We start from the raw sequence: 15,683 nt of genomic DNA on the forward strand, positions 1-15,683 counted from the left end.
AGTAGAGATAGCGGGAGGGATGAGCCCTCCGCGAACATGAGATCCGAATCAAGCTTGGGGATAAACTGAATTTCCCCTCATTAGATTCCACTCCAAAGCATAGACAACGGGGGGAATGAACCCTCCGTGGACCATCGAGTCCGAATCAAACATGGGGCAGACTGAGCTGTTCTTGAATGTGCATTCCGAAGGAGAGCGGAGGGGTTCGAGAAGACCCTTCGTGGATATGTCGTGGGGCTATATGAATGAGTGCGGGGGGGGGGGATGAGCCCCTCCGCGGACCCTCGGTGCGAATCAAATATAGGCGGGGCCGAAATGTTCGGATGTGCATTATGAAGGAGAGCGGAGGGGTTCGAGAAGACCCTTCGCGGATATGGCGTGGAGCTATCCGAATGAGTGCGGGGGGAATGAGACCTCCGCGGACCCTCGTGTCTGAATCAAAGATGGGGGCAAGCTGAGTTGCCCCTCATCAGACTCCATTCCAGAGCAGAGACAGCAGGGGCGATGAGCCCTCCGCGGACATAAGATCCGAATCAAGCTTAGGGGCAAACTGAGTTGCCCCTCATCAGATTCCACTCCAGAGCATAGACAACGGGGGGAAGGAACCCTCCGTGGACATGAGATCCGAACCAAGCTTAGGGGCAAACTAAGTTGCCCCTCAACAGACTTCACTCCCGAGTAGAGACAGTTGGGGGGAGGAGGAAGGATCCCTCCGTGGGCCAAAGTTCCAAATTGCAATTGGGAGCAAGCTACATATCCAGAAGGAACAATACTATTGAGTTCCACAGAAGAGAAATAGAGAGGATGAGGCCCTTGGCGGATGGGATATCGAGTTCTATGAGTAAGTGCAAAGAGGATGAGACCCTTGGCGGATACAATGTTGAGTTCTACGAACGGGAAATGAAAGGGTGAGTTCTAAGGGTGATGAAATGGTGAGACACTCCGCGGACATAGTAGTGAATTCTGTGAAAGAGAGTTTATGGCTGGGCTGAGACACTCCGCGGATATGGGGGCAAGTTGAGTTGTCCCTGGATAGGCTTCACACTTTCCGAACGCAAGCGGAGGGGATGAGACCCTTCACAGATACAATGCTGAGTTCTACGAAGGGGAAATGAATTGAAAGGGTGAGACACTCCGCAGACATGGTAGTGAGTTCTAAGAAGGAGAGCTTATGGCTGGGCTGAGACACTCCGCGGACATGGGGGCAAGCTGAGTTGTCCCTGGATATGCTTCACGCTTTCCGAATGCAAGCGGAGGGGAGGAGACCCTTCGCGGATACAATGCCGAGTTCTACGAAAGAGAAACAAAAGGGACGAGACACTCTGTAGACATGGTAGTGAAACACTTCGTGGACATGATGATTGACTGTGAAGAGTGAGTGCCAAGGGAAAGCGACCCTTCGCGGAATGGTAGTGAATTATGTGAAGGAGAGCTAATAGCAGAGAGAGAATGAGGACTTCGAGTCACACAACCAAGGAGGGTTAGCAAGGAAAACACCGTGAAAGTAAGGTTTCTTCAGTCCCAGACTGTTGGAAGAGGGATTGTGGGATAAAGATTATTGATTGCTGATGCTCGTGGGATCATTGGAGATTTCCAGAAAAAACCATAGCAAAGAAGCTAGAAAGATAGAGAAAGCGTAATCAAGGAAAGAGGTTAGAAGAGGTGTAGTGCACATACATATAACAAAAATCTACTGAGATCTTGGATACACATAGTTTATCGGCTGAGGTTGGAGAACTCGGGTAAGTAGTGATGAAGGAAGAGCGAGACAAGTGGAGGATTACAGTACAATTTGCGGCCAACAAAGTCATAGGGGCAAGACAGATGAGAGCACAGAGTTCAAGAGTTCGCGGACAAAGAGAGTCGGGACTGGGTACTTTACAGACATACAATTTAGTAGTAGGGTACATCAATAGGAAATGTCCTGAGGAGAAGAAGAATGCATACAGTCTCAGGATACTGCGAATATCTAGAGTTCAGAGAGAGAGACAAGGAAGTCCAGAGACTTCTCGGGTCCGCTGTCGTCATCGCCACCGAACCCGAGAGGGGGCAAATGTATTAGTCGTTTTCATAGATGGACTGTAGTATGTATTGGGCCTAGAGAATAAGCCCAAGACCATACTGTGCCCCATGAGTTAAACCTAAGGAGAGAGATATAAAGGAGAAGAGGGAAGGATATAAGAGGGGGCAACTGATGAGAAAAGAGAGAGTGGAGGTGAACTACGGCGGCTTGATCCCGAAATGGGTACGTAGATAACCTAATTGGTGCAGCCGATCAAAAATAGAACTTGAAACTAAGTAAAGTTAGAAGTCGCGATATTTGGGTGAGATAGACTTCCTAAATGATTTTTGGAGTAAAGTCAGCTAGGAATGTGTATATGATTAAGATAGTGTTCAGTTTCTAACAACTTTAATATCATGTGATATACTTACATGTGTCAACTCTCGTAACTGGGATGACTTCTTAGTACCCACTGACGTGCTTGTTCATACTCCACACCTTCTAATAAATACTTTGCACTTGGGTCAAGTGGCCCACCCTCACTGGCAGTGGGGTTGTCGTGTACACTATCCAAAAAATCTAGTAAAAGTTCAGGTTCATTTTCAGCCATCCTATCGAGTTTATCTAAAAGAGCACCTCCCCCGTTATATACACCACAATACATTAGCGTCTCCTCCTTCAAGTAAGGCTCTGCAATACGCCCTTCTGGGCACGCTTTGTTGGTAACGTAATCCTTGAAGTATTTCACGTACCTTAAAAATAGTATTTCAGAAGCAATACATCCACCTAAAGAAAACAAGTCCACATAGACAAGCCTCATGAGCTAAGCGAATAGGAAGATGCATCAAAGTAATGAATAGTGATGGTCACAATGTTTTGACCATACCCCTTTCCATTACATTAAGTGTTTCAATCTCTACTTTCTTCGAACGCAAAGCACTAAAAAAGTATAAATGGTTGTGTTGACATATATGAGCCTCTATTATATTAATAGAATTGACCCTTCACATAAGTTCGAGTTTATGGAGAAATTGGCAATTTAACATGGTATCAGAGCCACTGGTTTCTGAGAGGTCTCGGGTTCAACTCCTACCAGGTGAAGATGTCCAAATCTTTTACGTGTATTTCCAACGGTCCCTACCGGGGAGTGTTGACATATATGAGCCTATATTATATTAATAGAATTGACCCTTCACATAAGTTCGAGCTTATGGAGAAATTGGCAATTTAACATGGTATCAGAGCTACTGGTTTCTGAGAAATCTCGGGTTTAATTCCTACCAGGTGAAGATGTCTAGTCCTTCTACCTGTGTATTTCCAGCGTATTCCGCTAAAGGGGGTGGGTGTTGACATGTATGAACCTCTAATATATTAATAGAATTGACCATTCACATAAGTTCGAGCTTATGGAGAAATTAGCAATTTAACATGGTATCATAGCCACTGGTTTCTGAGAGGTCTCGGGTTCAACTCCTACCAGGTGAAGATGTCCAAATTCTTCTAATTGTATTTCCAAATGGTGTGGAGGGAGTGTTGACATATATTAAATTGTCAATTTTTTCATAAGCTCGAACTTATGTGAATGGTCAATTCTATTAATATATTAGAGTAGGCTCGGAGACACTCATATATGTCAACAGGTTGTAATAATTGTTCAAGCTTCTTTTATGTTGCCATCTCTATATGCATGATGTATTAATACTGGGAGCAAATGTTGCATCAAGATAGTATAGTCATGTGACTTCATTTGTCTCAAATCCATTGAATTTCCCTTGACAATATTAGACCATTTATTGCTAACCCAACAGGTACACTTGAGGCATAACCTGTTTCCTGCCAAGCTCGGTCACCCAATATTTCTTCTTTACCTTCATGAAATCTTTGCGTGCATTGACATCTTTAGTTTTCCCTTTCGTATTCAACATCAAAGCAAGAAGAATTTCGCACATATTTTTTTAAATATGCATGACATCAAGGTTATGACAGACGGGAATGTGTTTCAGTACTTGAGCTTAAACAAGATAGATTGCTTAGAAAAACACAAATTTCCTTTATTGCCTTCCTGGCCATCACCAATTTTTTTCTTGCCTTTCCCAAATTGAATTTTCAATTTCTTAGTCATTCTCTTAACTTGAACTCTAGTCAACCTTATTGGTTGCTCATCTTTTTCTTTTGTCTTATCATAGGGGCTTTCTCTTGTATCACTTCTAGCCTCAAATATCAATGGAAGCCAACGTCTACTTCTCATATACACATGCTTCTTTCTATGGTGAAGTCCTAAAAAAGCAGTTTTCGGACGACAAGGACGGCGAGAAAATCTTCCCTTAGTTTTACCGCTGAAGATATTTTCATAAGCTGGAAAATCGTGGATTGTCCACAAAAAGGTGGCATGCGTATGGAACACTTCACCTTTAAATGCATCTTTAACCATCACCCCATCATGCCACAATTCTTGGAGCTCTTTAACCAACAGCTGCAAATAAACGTCAATATCATTACCTAGTTGCTTTGGACCCTCAATGAGAATTGAAAGCATGGTGAATTGAGACTTCATGCATAGCCACGGCATAAGGTTATAGTTCAAAAGCATTACATGCCATGAAATGTGTTGTGTTCCAAAGGTGCCAAAAGGACTAAACGAACATTCCATGGAATATTCCATGGCTCTGCAGAGAAGTTTGGATATTTTCAATTGACCTATTTCCACACTGCCGAGTCAACAAGATGCCTAATCGTGCCAGGCTTTGATTCTCCAGTAGAATGCCACCGCATCTCCTTTGCCACCCAAGGCACACTATACAATCGCTTCAACCTCTCCGTAAGTAAAAAGTATCGTAAGACCCTAGCAGACACACTGGTCCACTTCCTCAAACCCTCAATGGTTGGAATTTTGTATCAAGAAACACCCAAGTAACCTCAAATTCATTATTTTCCCAATACAAGATGCAATCATTTCTACCTGCATCAATCGTCTTGCATTTCAATTTCAAGTTTTTAATAATCTTCTTTGCCCTCTAGTTATTCTCTCTGGTATGTTGTTACCATCTAGCAGCACCATGTGGAGTAGTTGAAGCAATACTGTAAAACTATCATCACTCTACCCATTCGTGATCTTAAAATTTAAAAAGAAGTTTCACGACAAATCTAAGAACAGTGAAGTCACATCCAGGATATAATGCAGTCATGGCTTCACATAAGTTAGCGATAAAAGTAACACCATCTATGACTTCTTTCCCCTCTGTACAACCTCTTAGATCATCTCCAAGAACAATGTCCAAGTTGTCAAGACTAAACTCTCGAGCAACAGTATGGAAAGCAGCATTCATGTCAACCACATGCACATTCTCTTGAAATCCAGACCCTCTTTCATTGTGTTGTTTTTCCATTTCTTTCTCACCGTGCAAGAACCACATTTTATGTCTTGTCAACCCCATAGCTAAAACAATGTAGACTAACATTATCACAACTCATTGCTGCGCCTTGGTTTCAACACTTTCCACAAGGACAGGGTATGGCATTCTTGTCAACGTGGTGTTTCGAGGCAAATGTTACAAACTCTATAACACCTCTTATAAAACGTGGATGCCGGAAATCGTCCAAGTCCAGGTCAATCCAACTCTTATATATCAAACATGTTGACTCCAAGATGTACTTCTAAGGGATATGAAAAAATGAACGAAACTCAGAACAAGATAAATAGATGAGTAGTTATGTAGAGGCATACACTAACTAGGTCAGTGAGTTACAATGCTAACTCTAGGGATACACTGACTTCAAGCTAACTCTAGGTATACACAAAACTAATATTCAGTACCAAAGTAGAGTACAAAATTAGATGAAAGTAGAGTAAAAAAACATATATTCATGCATCTTATAACCATACATCTTTAGCAAGGGCAATGTCACTGCCATGGACACCATTCACCAACTCAATGAGGTTGGAACTATATGAATAACCACGAGCCATTTCTGGCATACACTACCATATAGTACAGGGAAAGCTAAAGATCATAATACATCCGTATCCCAGACATTATGGCATCGATTTCAAATATCAACAACATTTTAACTTCAAAAGGTATTAATATTGTAGGCATTAATATTGTAGGCATAAACATGCACAACAATAGCGAACTTGGAGAGATCCCATGAGATTTCAGCCCATCCTCAACAAAATGAACCAATTATTGAATGTCTAAGTTATAGACCAAGTAGGCAAAGTATGTTCAGATATCATCCAATCATAGAAGGGAGCACTATTTTTCATGACAAAAACAAAGATCCTAACCAAATTATGAGCAGCCATAACCCAAATCAATCATACCGAGCAAAATATTAGCAAAAATCGGTGATTCATAGGAATGTCTTTTAATCATACCTGAGAACATGAAGCCCCGACAGGCTCATCAGAGAATGAATAAGAACTCAAAAATTGGCATTTGAAAGTGGAGCCAACAACAATGTGTTAGCAGAATTGATAGCTGGATATGTCTGGCTAGTTTATTAAGGCAGCATATATTCTTTCTTATTAAGTCTAGCTATATATAGAAGAATATATTGTATATAGACATAATTGATAGGCATTTATTCTTACCTTACACGGTCCGATGTAATGGCTGATTTTCAGCCTTGTAATTAGCTCGACAGTTTCTATATAAAAAGAGCAACTCTCACAAGGAGAGGAGATTCATAACAAAACCCAAATTGACATGGTATCAGAGCCACAAATTATTTTCGTGGTTTTCTTTTGGCTTGGCTGAATTCTCGGTTTCTTAGAGTATTTTGGTTGTGACGAATTCTTGGTTTCTTGGAGTATTTTTGGTTGTGACGAATTCTTGATGGTTATTATGTCTGGAGAAAGGGAAAATTCTATTGCTCGCTTTAATGGCAAGAACTACACCAGTTGGGAATTCCAGTTCAGGATGTTTGTGAAAGGGAAGGAGTTATGGGGACATTTGGATGGGTCTTCTGAGGCTCCAACTGATCCCAAGGAACTTAGTTCATGGGAAGGCAAGGATGCCAAAATTACTTCCTGGCTACTCAGCTCTGTTGAACCTCATATGGTCAACAATCTTCGTGGGTTCACTACTGTTAAGATGATGTGGGATTACCTTCGGCGAATTTATTATCAAGATAATTCTACCCAAAAGTTTCAATTGGAGTTAGACATCGGAAACTATCGCCAAGGGAACCTCTCTATTGAGCAATTTTATTCCTGTTTTATTAATTTATGGAGTGATTATTCTGGGTTGGTGCATTCTCAAGTTCCTAAAGAAGCTTTAGTAGCACTACAAGCGGTTCACTATGAGAGCCAGCGGGATCAATTCTTGATGAAGCTCCGACACGAGTTTGAAAGTGCACGAGCTGGGTTAATCAATCGCACACCTGTCCCATCTTTGGAGATTTGCTTAGGTGAACTCTTTGCGTGAAGAACGTCTCGCCTCACAGCTTGGCCTTGCTCAAGACGCCGGTGGTTTCGAGATGGTTAATATGGCCTACGCCGCTCAAGGCAGAGGACTATTCGGATCTCCACCACGTGTTATAGTTGCAAGGAAATTGGGCACTTTGCAAAACATTGCAAGAAGAAATTCTGCAATTATTGCAAAGGGAGGGTCATATCATTAAGGAGTGTCGTGGTATGCGCCCTCGTAATTGATCCGCTCCTCGCCATATCGCCGTTCAGATCCACTTTTTGTGCTTACATCTTCTCGCTTCTACCGCTGTTACGGCCCCGCTTCCAACATTACTCCCGAAAGGTGTTCAACATATGATTATTTCCGCTCTTTCTGCTCTTGGCCTCCAGGGTAAGAAACATCTCCTTACTTCTCCTTGGTTAATTGACTCTGCGGCTTCCAATCACATGACTGGCAGTCCGGCAGCTTTACATGATGTTCATAAGTATGATGGTAAATAACATATTCAGATCGTAGATGGCAATACTCTTCCTATTACTGCGGTTGGAAATCTGGGGTCTTCCTTTACTAATATTTTCGTGTCTCCTGATTTATCTGCCAATCTCATTTCTGTTGGACAATTAGTAGAAGAAATTGTTATGTTCGTTTTGATCGTTTTGGTTGTCGTGTGCAGGATCAAGCGTTGGGACAAGAGATAGCGAAGGGGCCTAAAGTGGGACGTCTTTTTCCTCTTCAGTCGTTTTCCGTTCCTCGTTCAATTTATGTTGGTTGTTCTGCTATTGCTAATAATAATAGCCATTATTGGCATAAGAAATCGGATCATCCCAACTTTGTAATTTTGACACATTTTATGAAACATGGTTATTTGAGTAATACAAATGAGTTTTCTTCCTTGTCTTTTGATTGTGCTCCTTGTAAACTTGGAAAAAGCAAATTTTTACCTTTTCCCTATCAGGGTAGTCGTGCTTCTACATGTTTTGAAATTATTCATTCTGATGTTTGGGGTATGAGTCCTGTTCTTTCTCATGCTCAATACAGGTATTTTATGACATTTATTGACAATTACAGTCGTTTCACGTGGGTCTATTTTCTTCGTTCTAAATCAGATGTGTTTTCAACCTTCAAAACCTTTGTTGCCTATGTAGAAACCCAGTTTTCTACCTGTATTAAGATCTTACGCTCAGATTCTGGGGGAGAATACATGTCTCATGCCTTTCAATCTTTTCTCCAACAGAAGGGTATTCTCTCTCAGCGTTCATGTCCTTACACCCCTCAACAGAATGGTGTTGTCGAGCGTAAGAATAGATATCTTTTAGATGTTGTTCGTACATTGATGTTTGAATCTTCTGTCCCTCCGAGATTTTGGGTAGAAGCATTATCTACGGCTGTATCTTTGATTAATCATTTGCCTTCTCCTACCTTGCATCTTGATTCCCCATATTCTCGTTTGTTTGGTGTTCCTCCTGATTATAATTCTTTACATGTTTTTGGCTGTGTTTGTTTTGTTCACTTACCTCCCATTGAACGTCACAAGCTTGCTGCTCAATCCGTTCAGTGTGTTTTTCTTGGCTATAGTAACTCTCATAAAGGGTTTGTGTGTTATGATGCGGATGCTAACAAACTTCGTATTTCTCGCAACGTGATTTTTTTTGAACATCAATATTTCTTTCCGTCTCGTACTAATCTTGTTTCTTCCTTTATTTCACTTCCTAATTTTGATGATGTGCCTAGTACTCCTCGTTTTAAGCCGTATTGTGTATCGGCCGACGCCGCCGCCGCCGCCTCTTCCTTCCTCGGACCTCCACCGATCTTGTGTTGCCTCAACCCCCCCGGTCTACTCGGGTTTCCCAGCTCCCGGATTGGTATGGTTTCTCTTCTTCCGCTCTTTTAGGCTACTCTTGATACTACTTACGTGCCTAAGTCTTATTCTCGGGCTTCCACTCAAGAGTGTTGGCTTTAAGCTATGCAAAGACTAACTTCGGGCTCTTCAGACAATCACACTTGGGACATCGCCCCTTGTCTTCTTGGAGTTAAGCTTTATAGGGTGCAAATGGGTCTACACCATCAAGCTACATGTTGATGGCTCTATCGAAAGATATAAAGCTCGTCTGGTGGCACTTTCGGGAATCGGCGGAGTATGGGCTGGATTATGAGGAAACATTTGCTCGTGGCCAAAATGACTACCGTCCGCGACCGTTATGGCCATTCTTTGTTTTCGAAAGGATGGTCGCCGTCGATAGATGTGAAGAATGCATTTTTACATGGTGATCCAAGGAAGAAATATTTATGTCACCTCCTCCTAGCTTGTTTCCTTACTCTTCTCGTTGAGGTTTGTTGCTTGAAGCGGTCTCGTATGGTTTGAGTGCAGTAACCGCTGGGCTTGGTTTGAGAAGTTTCAGACTACTCTATTGGATTTCACATTTACTCAAAGTCAATATGACTCCCTCTCTTCTTTTCGCAAAGAGTGCCCTTGGGATTGTTATACTTTTGTGTATGTCGATGATATTGTGATTACCGGATCGATCTCCAATTAATTGAAGCCCAAGCGCGCCTCAAATCTTCGTTTCATATGAAAGATCTTGGTCCATTTCGCAGTATTTTCTTGGCCTTGAGGTTCAACATTGTCGAATGGCACACTCTTTACATCAAAGATAAGTATACCCAAGAACTTCTTTCTTTAGCAGTGCCTTCAAGACAATAATTTGGTTCTTACACCTATGGAGGTCAATTTGAAGTCGATCGCGGGGTGGTGATCCTTTATCCGATCCTTCATGTACCGTCGGTGGTGGGCGGTTTGAATTATTTGACCATTACTTTCGACCTGATATCTCGTTTGTTGTTCAGCAGGTCAATCAATTTATGCAGGCACCGTGTCAGACACATTTGGCCGTTGTCCATCATCTTCTTCGATATCTCAAAGGGGCATCTGGTCGCGGCTTGCTTTTTCCTTTAGGGAAGTCTTTACAGTTGGAAGGTTTTAGTGATGCCGACTGGGCTGGTTGTGCGGATACTTGATGTTCTGTTACGGGTTGGTGTATGTTTCTTGGCAATGCCCTTATTTCTTGGAAGAGTAAGAAGCACGCTCGTGTCTCGAAGTCATCCACTGAGTCTGAATATCAAGCTATGTCGTTTGGCTGTTCTGAAATTGTATGGCTTAGAGGGTTGTTAGGCGAACTTAGTGTTCCACAGCTTACTCCTACCCCTCTTACTCCTACCCCTCTTCATGCTGATAATACCAGTGCTATTCATATTGCTGCCAATCCCGTTTTTCATGAGCACACCAAACATATTCGTAAAGCATTTACTCGCAAGGAGATTACTCTTCCACACATTTCCACTGACCACCAAACTGCTGATGTCTTCACCAAGGCTCTCTCTCGTCCTCGCCATCAGGTCATGGTTGACAAATTGCTGCTTCTTGATCGCCCAACATCAATTTGAGGGGGGATGTTAGCAGAATTGATAGCTGGATATGTGCGGGCTGGTTTATTAAGGCAGCATATATTCTATCTTATTTAGTCTAGCTATATATGGAAGAGTATATTGTATATAGACATAATTGATAGGCATTTATTCTTAGCTTACATGGTCCGATGTAATGGCTGATTTTCAGATTTGTAATTAGCTCGACAGTTTCTATATAAAAAGAGCAACTCTCACAAGAGAGGAGATTCATAACAAAACCCAAATTGACACAATGTGATATCACCATAGGCTTTTTCCTGTTCTACGTCAATAAGTCTGTGATTCTTCAGAACCTGCATCAATTAGAAGCAAGCAAATGCAAACAGACAGAGAATGTAAATTTTCATGATGAGTAACTCTGAAACCTATTGAAGAGTTAGTGATTAGTCCAAAATACGTGACTGTCACTGTCCAAATAAACCAAAAAAAGAAAGTGTGTGTTTACGTCTGTGTATAGAGTGGTTATATAAGATATCTGATTCTGTCCAAAATCAGTATAGGTGTATAGATGAAAACACTATTCTTATGTGCAAAATTGATATGAGGTGCACTAACTTAAAGTGAATCACACACATAAGTGTTATGCAAGATGCATTTACAAATTCCAACCTCGACCAAATCAAACAGTACACTGATTATTACTAGTCTCAACTCTCAAGAGTGCAAGGAGACGCAAGGACAGCAGAAAAGTAAGGAACGGAATAGATGCTAAAATACATGAGATAGAAATTAAACGAATATAAAATTACCATCGTTTCAAACAACATCCGGGCACATTTCCTTCTAGAATCTTGTTCAAAATGAGTTTTTCTGAAGGACCTTTTGAGCCTTCGTTTGTAGGAGATTGATCTTATAAATAAATATTGAGCCACAGTCCTGCAGAATTAATATAAATTTAAATTAAAACTGAAGTACCAAATAAACTACTTGAAAGATTTTTTACTTTTTTTTTAAAAAAGGTATAAACCTATGCAGCAGTACCTGGTCCTCACAGACAGCGTATGCACTTGAGACGATGTGCCCACTTCATTTTCCATGCGTCCTGCTATAAGTACGGAGACACATATACCAGATTTAATTTGACTAAAAAAAACAAAAAACGGAAAGAGGAAAAAGGAAAAAGGAGAGGAAAAGTAAAGCTGCTTACTAGCAGGAGTGTCCGCATTCAGAAAATAGAGGTCCTACATGAGGGAGATAAAAAGGCATCAAATAAAAATGTTCAAAACAGAGCCTAACGTAAGTATTCTTTTCAATTCCATCATCAAAAATTCAAAATCAGGAAAATTGGAAACTGGCCAAAAGACCAGTAGAACAAAATCAATTCAAGCTACTAAACTTGCATTTAAAATAACTCCTCACCTCTCCTTTAGTAGTATTCGGCCGTTCTGGAATATCCGAGAGACCACTTCTCTCACTACGAGATTGTTGCTCCATATGAGTCATTGGCATTTCCATCTCAGATGCAATGAATAGGCTGGGAGTTTGTCGATCAAATGATGGCAGAGGTTCAGTCTCCAAAATCGCAGATCCTGTGTCTGTGTTCCCTCCAGAAAACAGGAGAATTTGCGCCCCTGGTCTCTACATGAGTATCATCTATAGGAATTGTTGTATTATCCACAGGAACTGTAACCTCTACATGAGTATCATCTACAGGAACTGTATTCTCCTCGGGAACTGTGGCCCCTACATGAGTATCCTCCACAGGAACTGTATGAGCTTTGGAAAATTCTTTTCTGAATATATCTTGAAGATCCGGACACAACCCTGAAAAATGTTATGGAGACACTTTTCATACCTAGGTCCTCATATATGAATATCTCATTGCATTCTGTGCTGCAATGGACCAATAACTTGTTCCTTTCTTGCTTGCTTTTTGTATTTCCAAACATCTAAAGCTGAGCAGGGAAGATTGTTCAGCCCTTCCCTAATAAACCTGTGAAATCCATATGGTCATTACTATCCATGTACCAAAATTGATATAGGAGCTGAGAAAAACATACGTAGGGAACCATAAGAATTAACTGGGTAATAATCCGTCAAATTGAAGGTAAGATACAATGGTAAAAAAAAAAAAAAAACTACTAAATTATCGATTAGAAGAATTTAAAACTTACGAAATTCAAAAACATGGCTGGACGTACCCAATTGCCAGCTGATAACTCAATTTAGACATTGACTTCGAATTTAGAAGGGAATGATAACGTTGACAAAATTGAAAAAAAATTAGACCGCGGAAACTTTTGGGAACTCTTTCCAATGTTAGCTTTTCGATCAGTTTCTAAATTCGTTCAAGACCGCGCTCACTATATAACAAACCTTCGTCAAGACGTCAAAATACTTGCCATAACTCTTGGTTATATCTTCGGACTTCTTGTGTGTACGTGTGTGTGTGTTTTTGAATACATAATGATGAGGACTGATCGTCGAGAGAAACTGCAGCAAAAACAATTGAGCAAAACAAGTAGGAGAAAGAAGAAGGTTTCGTTTGATCTTATTGTACAAATCTATGAGTACGACAACTACGAGATTGAACTAAGGGGCGATAAAGAAGAAGATGCCAATCAGCAAGAAGAGTCTTCATCTTATTCCTTTGTCTCTTTATCAATTAATGAAACTCCAGAAGCATTCAGTTTAGAGCCGGTGTGGAGTTCAAGCCCTGATCGTTCAAAGAGTGTCCGTAGTAAACAGTATAGTTCAGTTTTGAGGGCAATTGAGAATCTCACTCAACTAAGAGCCATGAAGACGAGGTAGAGATTCGTGTGTCGTGCGTTTTGTGTATATTAGGCGCCTAATTTGAGGACGTCTAGACTCTAGAGTGCGCAGGGTGCACCGAAATTTCGCATGCGCATGATTTTCAGCCACACATTTTTAAGGGCAAAACCGAATAACCGGGTGAAGAAGTTTCAATTGGGTCACTAAGCTACCCATTAAACAACTATTTGCAAGCATACTTTAGTTAAACTACTACATATAGCATATCGCTTAGTATCGAACAATAAATGACATATTGAATGTAGTGAACGAGATTAGGCACAAACCGGAAGAGGAGATAGTGTTGATGGAAAATGATTGGGACAATTGGAGAAAATTCACTAAGCACCTATGACCTATTAGCTCGAGACATAGTTGCATGTGGCCTTTCGAAAATTAGGGTGCAGTGAAACACTGTGTTGACCATTGTAGAGTATTGTAGAGAGTCCATGCTCGTTGTCCTTCTATAACTCGTTGTATTTCCTCTATAGAAGCAAAACTTTAGTGCAAAGTATTAGGAAACCCCGTTACTTGTCGCACTCAAACCATATCCTATACAACCCAGGATTAGGTACTTCCGTAATATGATACTCTCACTCCCATAGTCAATAATATGATACTCAAACTTACATATACTTCAATAGTATGATACTATTTGTTACATATATTGCAGGAATATGATACTGTAAAGCCCATAATACTTCAATAATATGATACTCTTAGTCACAAATTTAATAATATGATACTCCAAGTGACATATACTTCAATAGTATGATGCTATTAATCTCATATTCAATAATATGATACTCGTAGTTTCATATATTTCATGAATATGATACTATCAATCGCATAATACTTCAATAATATGCTACTCTTAGCCACATATTCAATAATATGATACTCTAAGTTACATATAATTCAACAGTATGATACTATAAGTCACATATTCAATAATATGATACTTTGAGTTTCATATACATTTAAGTTCTACAAAACTGGTGTTGAGATTAATAAGCAATCACTTAAAATAAGTTTAATCATATGATAAAAGTTTGTGTTTAATCATATGATAAAATCATTGTATCTCAAACTATTTTTTCTAAAAAGTCGAAGATACTATCTCGAGATTGCGTCTAGTTAGTGCAACTTTGTTTTGTATGTGTCACTACATTATAGATTCCATATAGTAAAGAAGATTTATGTTAAAAAGAGAGTTATGGAGTTCTCACAGGTTATTTTCATACTTGTCATGTGTTCACAGTGCAAACGTGTTACATCAGATTGTATCTTAACTGCTAGCATGGCTGAACAGACATAACAAAATGGGCTATTACCGAAAAAGTTACAGCAAAATGAGCAAAAAGATACAGATAAGTGCTTCAGTTTAAAAAAGTTGTTAAGCGCTTGTCAAGTCCTGCAGATACATATATCGTGAGCATTATAGAGTTGCAATCATAAAAATGCCAGGTTACATCTTACCAAGCTAAAACTTGGAATCATAAAAAGAGAGAAAAATGTTAGAATACATCTTACAAGGAGCCATCTTACAAAGATATAACTATGCAGAAGTTCAAAGTTGAACTTTGCATTACACATTATATTTTTCAATTTATTTTTAGGTTTGAGAATTCAGACAGAGTCATTTTCAGTGTAACAATGGGTTCCACAGTCAAAATGGTTGTTTTCTTTCTTGATGCCATATTCACTGCATCACGAAGCTATTGAAAACCCTGGCAGCTCTTGCATTTCAAATACTTTTCTCCAACATTTAATCCATACTTGGTAGTCTTAACAGTCCTCCTCCCCTTACAGTCTTTTGTATTGCATTCACAGTTTACCCAAGGGCACTCGTTCATCCAATGGCCTGGCTGACCACATTTAAAGCATTCGTTTGTTGATGAGCTTGATCCAGAAAGTTGATCAGAAACATCTTCATCCAACCATTGCAAATAACTTCAACATGAATCATGCTGGCACTTCAAGTACTTCCATCCTGGATTGCTTGTTGTTTGTGATTTGCCCAACAATCGGATCCCATCACATGTAGCTTC

At 40.2% G+C, this 15,683-nt stretch overlaps 1 protein-coding gene and 1 pseudogene across 2 annotated transcripts; one reads left to right on the plus strand and one right to left on the minus strand.

Annotated features, from left to right (window-relative positions):
- The first annotated feature begins 6,760 nt into the window (after positions 1-6,760).
- LOC147525232 (uncharacterized) lies at positions 6,761-8,234 on the plus strand (annotated as a pseudogene).
- Positions 8,235-10,634: 2,400 nt separating this feature from the next.
- LOC147525233 (sister chromatid cohesion 1 protein 3-like) lies at positions 10,635-13,673 on the minus strand. Of its 2 annotated transcripts, XM_086605737.1 has the most exons (6): positions 12,996-13,673; positions 12,241-12,814; positions 12,029-12,062; positions 11,863-11,926; positions 11,631-11,757; positions 10,635-11,174 (listed from the first exon to the last, which is right to left on the minus strand). In XM_086605737.1, exons 2-6 carry the CDS (start codon positions 12,334-12,336, stop codon positions 11,073-11,075), a joined length of 423 nt encoding a protein of 140 aa, XP_086461863.1. In that variant the 5' UTR covers positions 12,337-12,814; positions 12,996-13,673; the 3' UTR covers positions 10,635-11,072. The 2 variants fall into 2 exon arrangements, with proteins under 2 accessions (XP_086461863.1, XP_086461867.1); XM_086605741.1 differs by lacking the exon at positions 12,996-13,673 and having other exon boundaries at positions 12,241-12,953.
- Positions 13,674-15,683: the final 2,010 nt, after the last annotated feature.

This window comes from Coptis chinensis, chromosome 1 (genome assembly GCF_015680905.1).
Source record: "Coptis chinensis isolate HL-2020 chromosome 1, ASM1568090v1, whole genome shotgun sequence".
Classification (NCBI taxonomy): domain Eukaryota; kingdom Viridiplantae; phylum Streptophyta; class Magnoliopsida; order Ranunculales; family Ranunculaceae; genus Coptis; species Coptis chinensis.

Coding starts and splice junctions, on each gene's coding strand:
- LOC147525233 (XM_086605737.1), bottom strand. CDS start 12,336: ATGGAAATGCCAATGACTCATATGGAGCAACAATCTCGTAGTGAGAGA. Junction 11,927..12,028: donor GAATGCGGACACTCCTGCTA/GTAAGCAGCTTT, acceptor CCGTACTTATAG/CAGGACGCATGGAAAATGAA. Junction 11,758..11,862: donor ACGCTGTCTGTGAGGACCAG/GTACTGCTGCAT, acceptor TTAATTCTGCAG/GACTGTGGCTCAATATTTAT.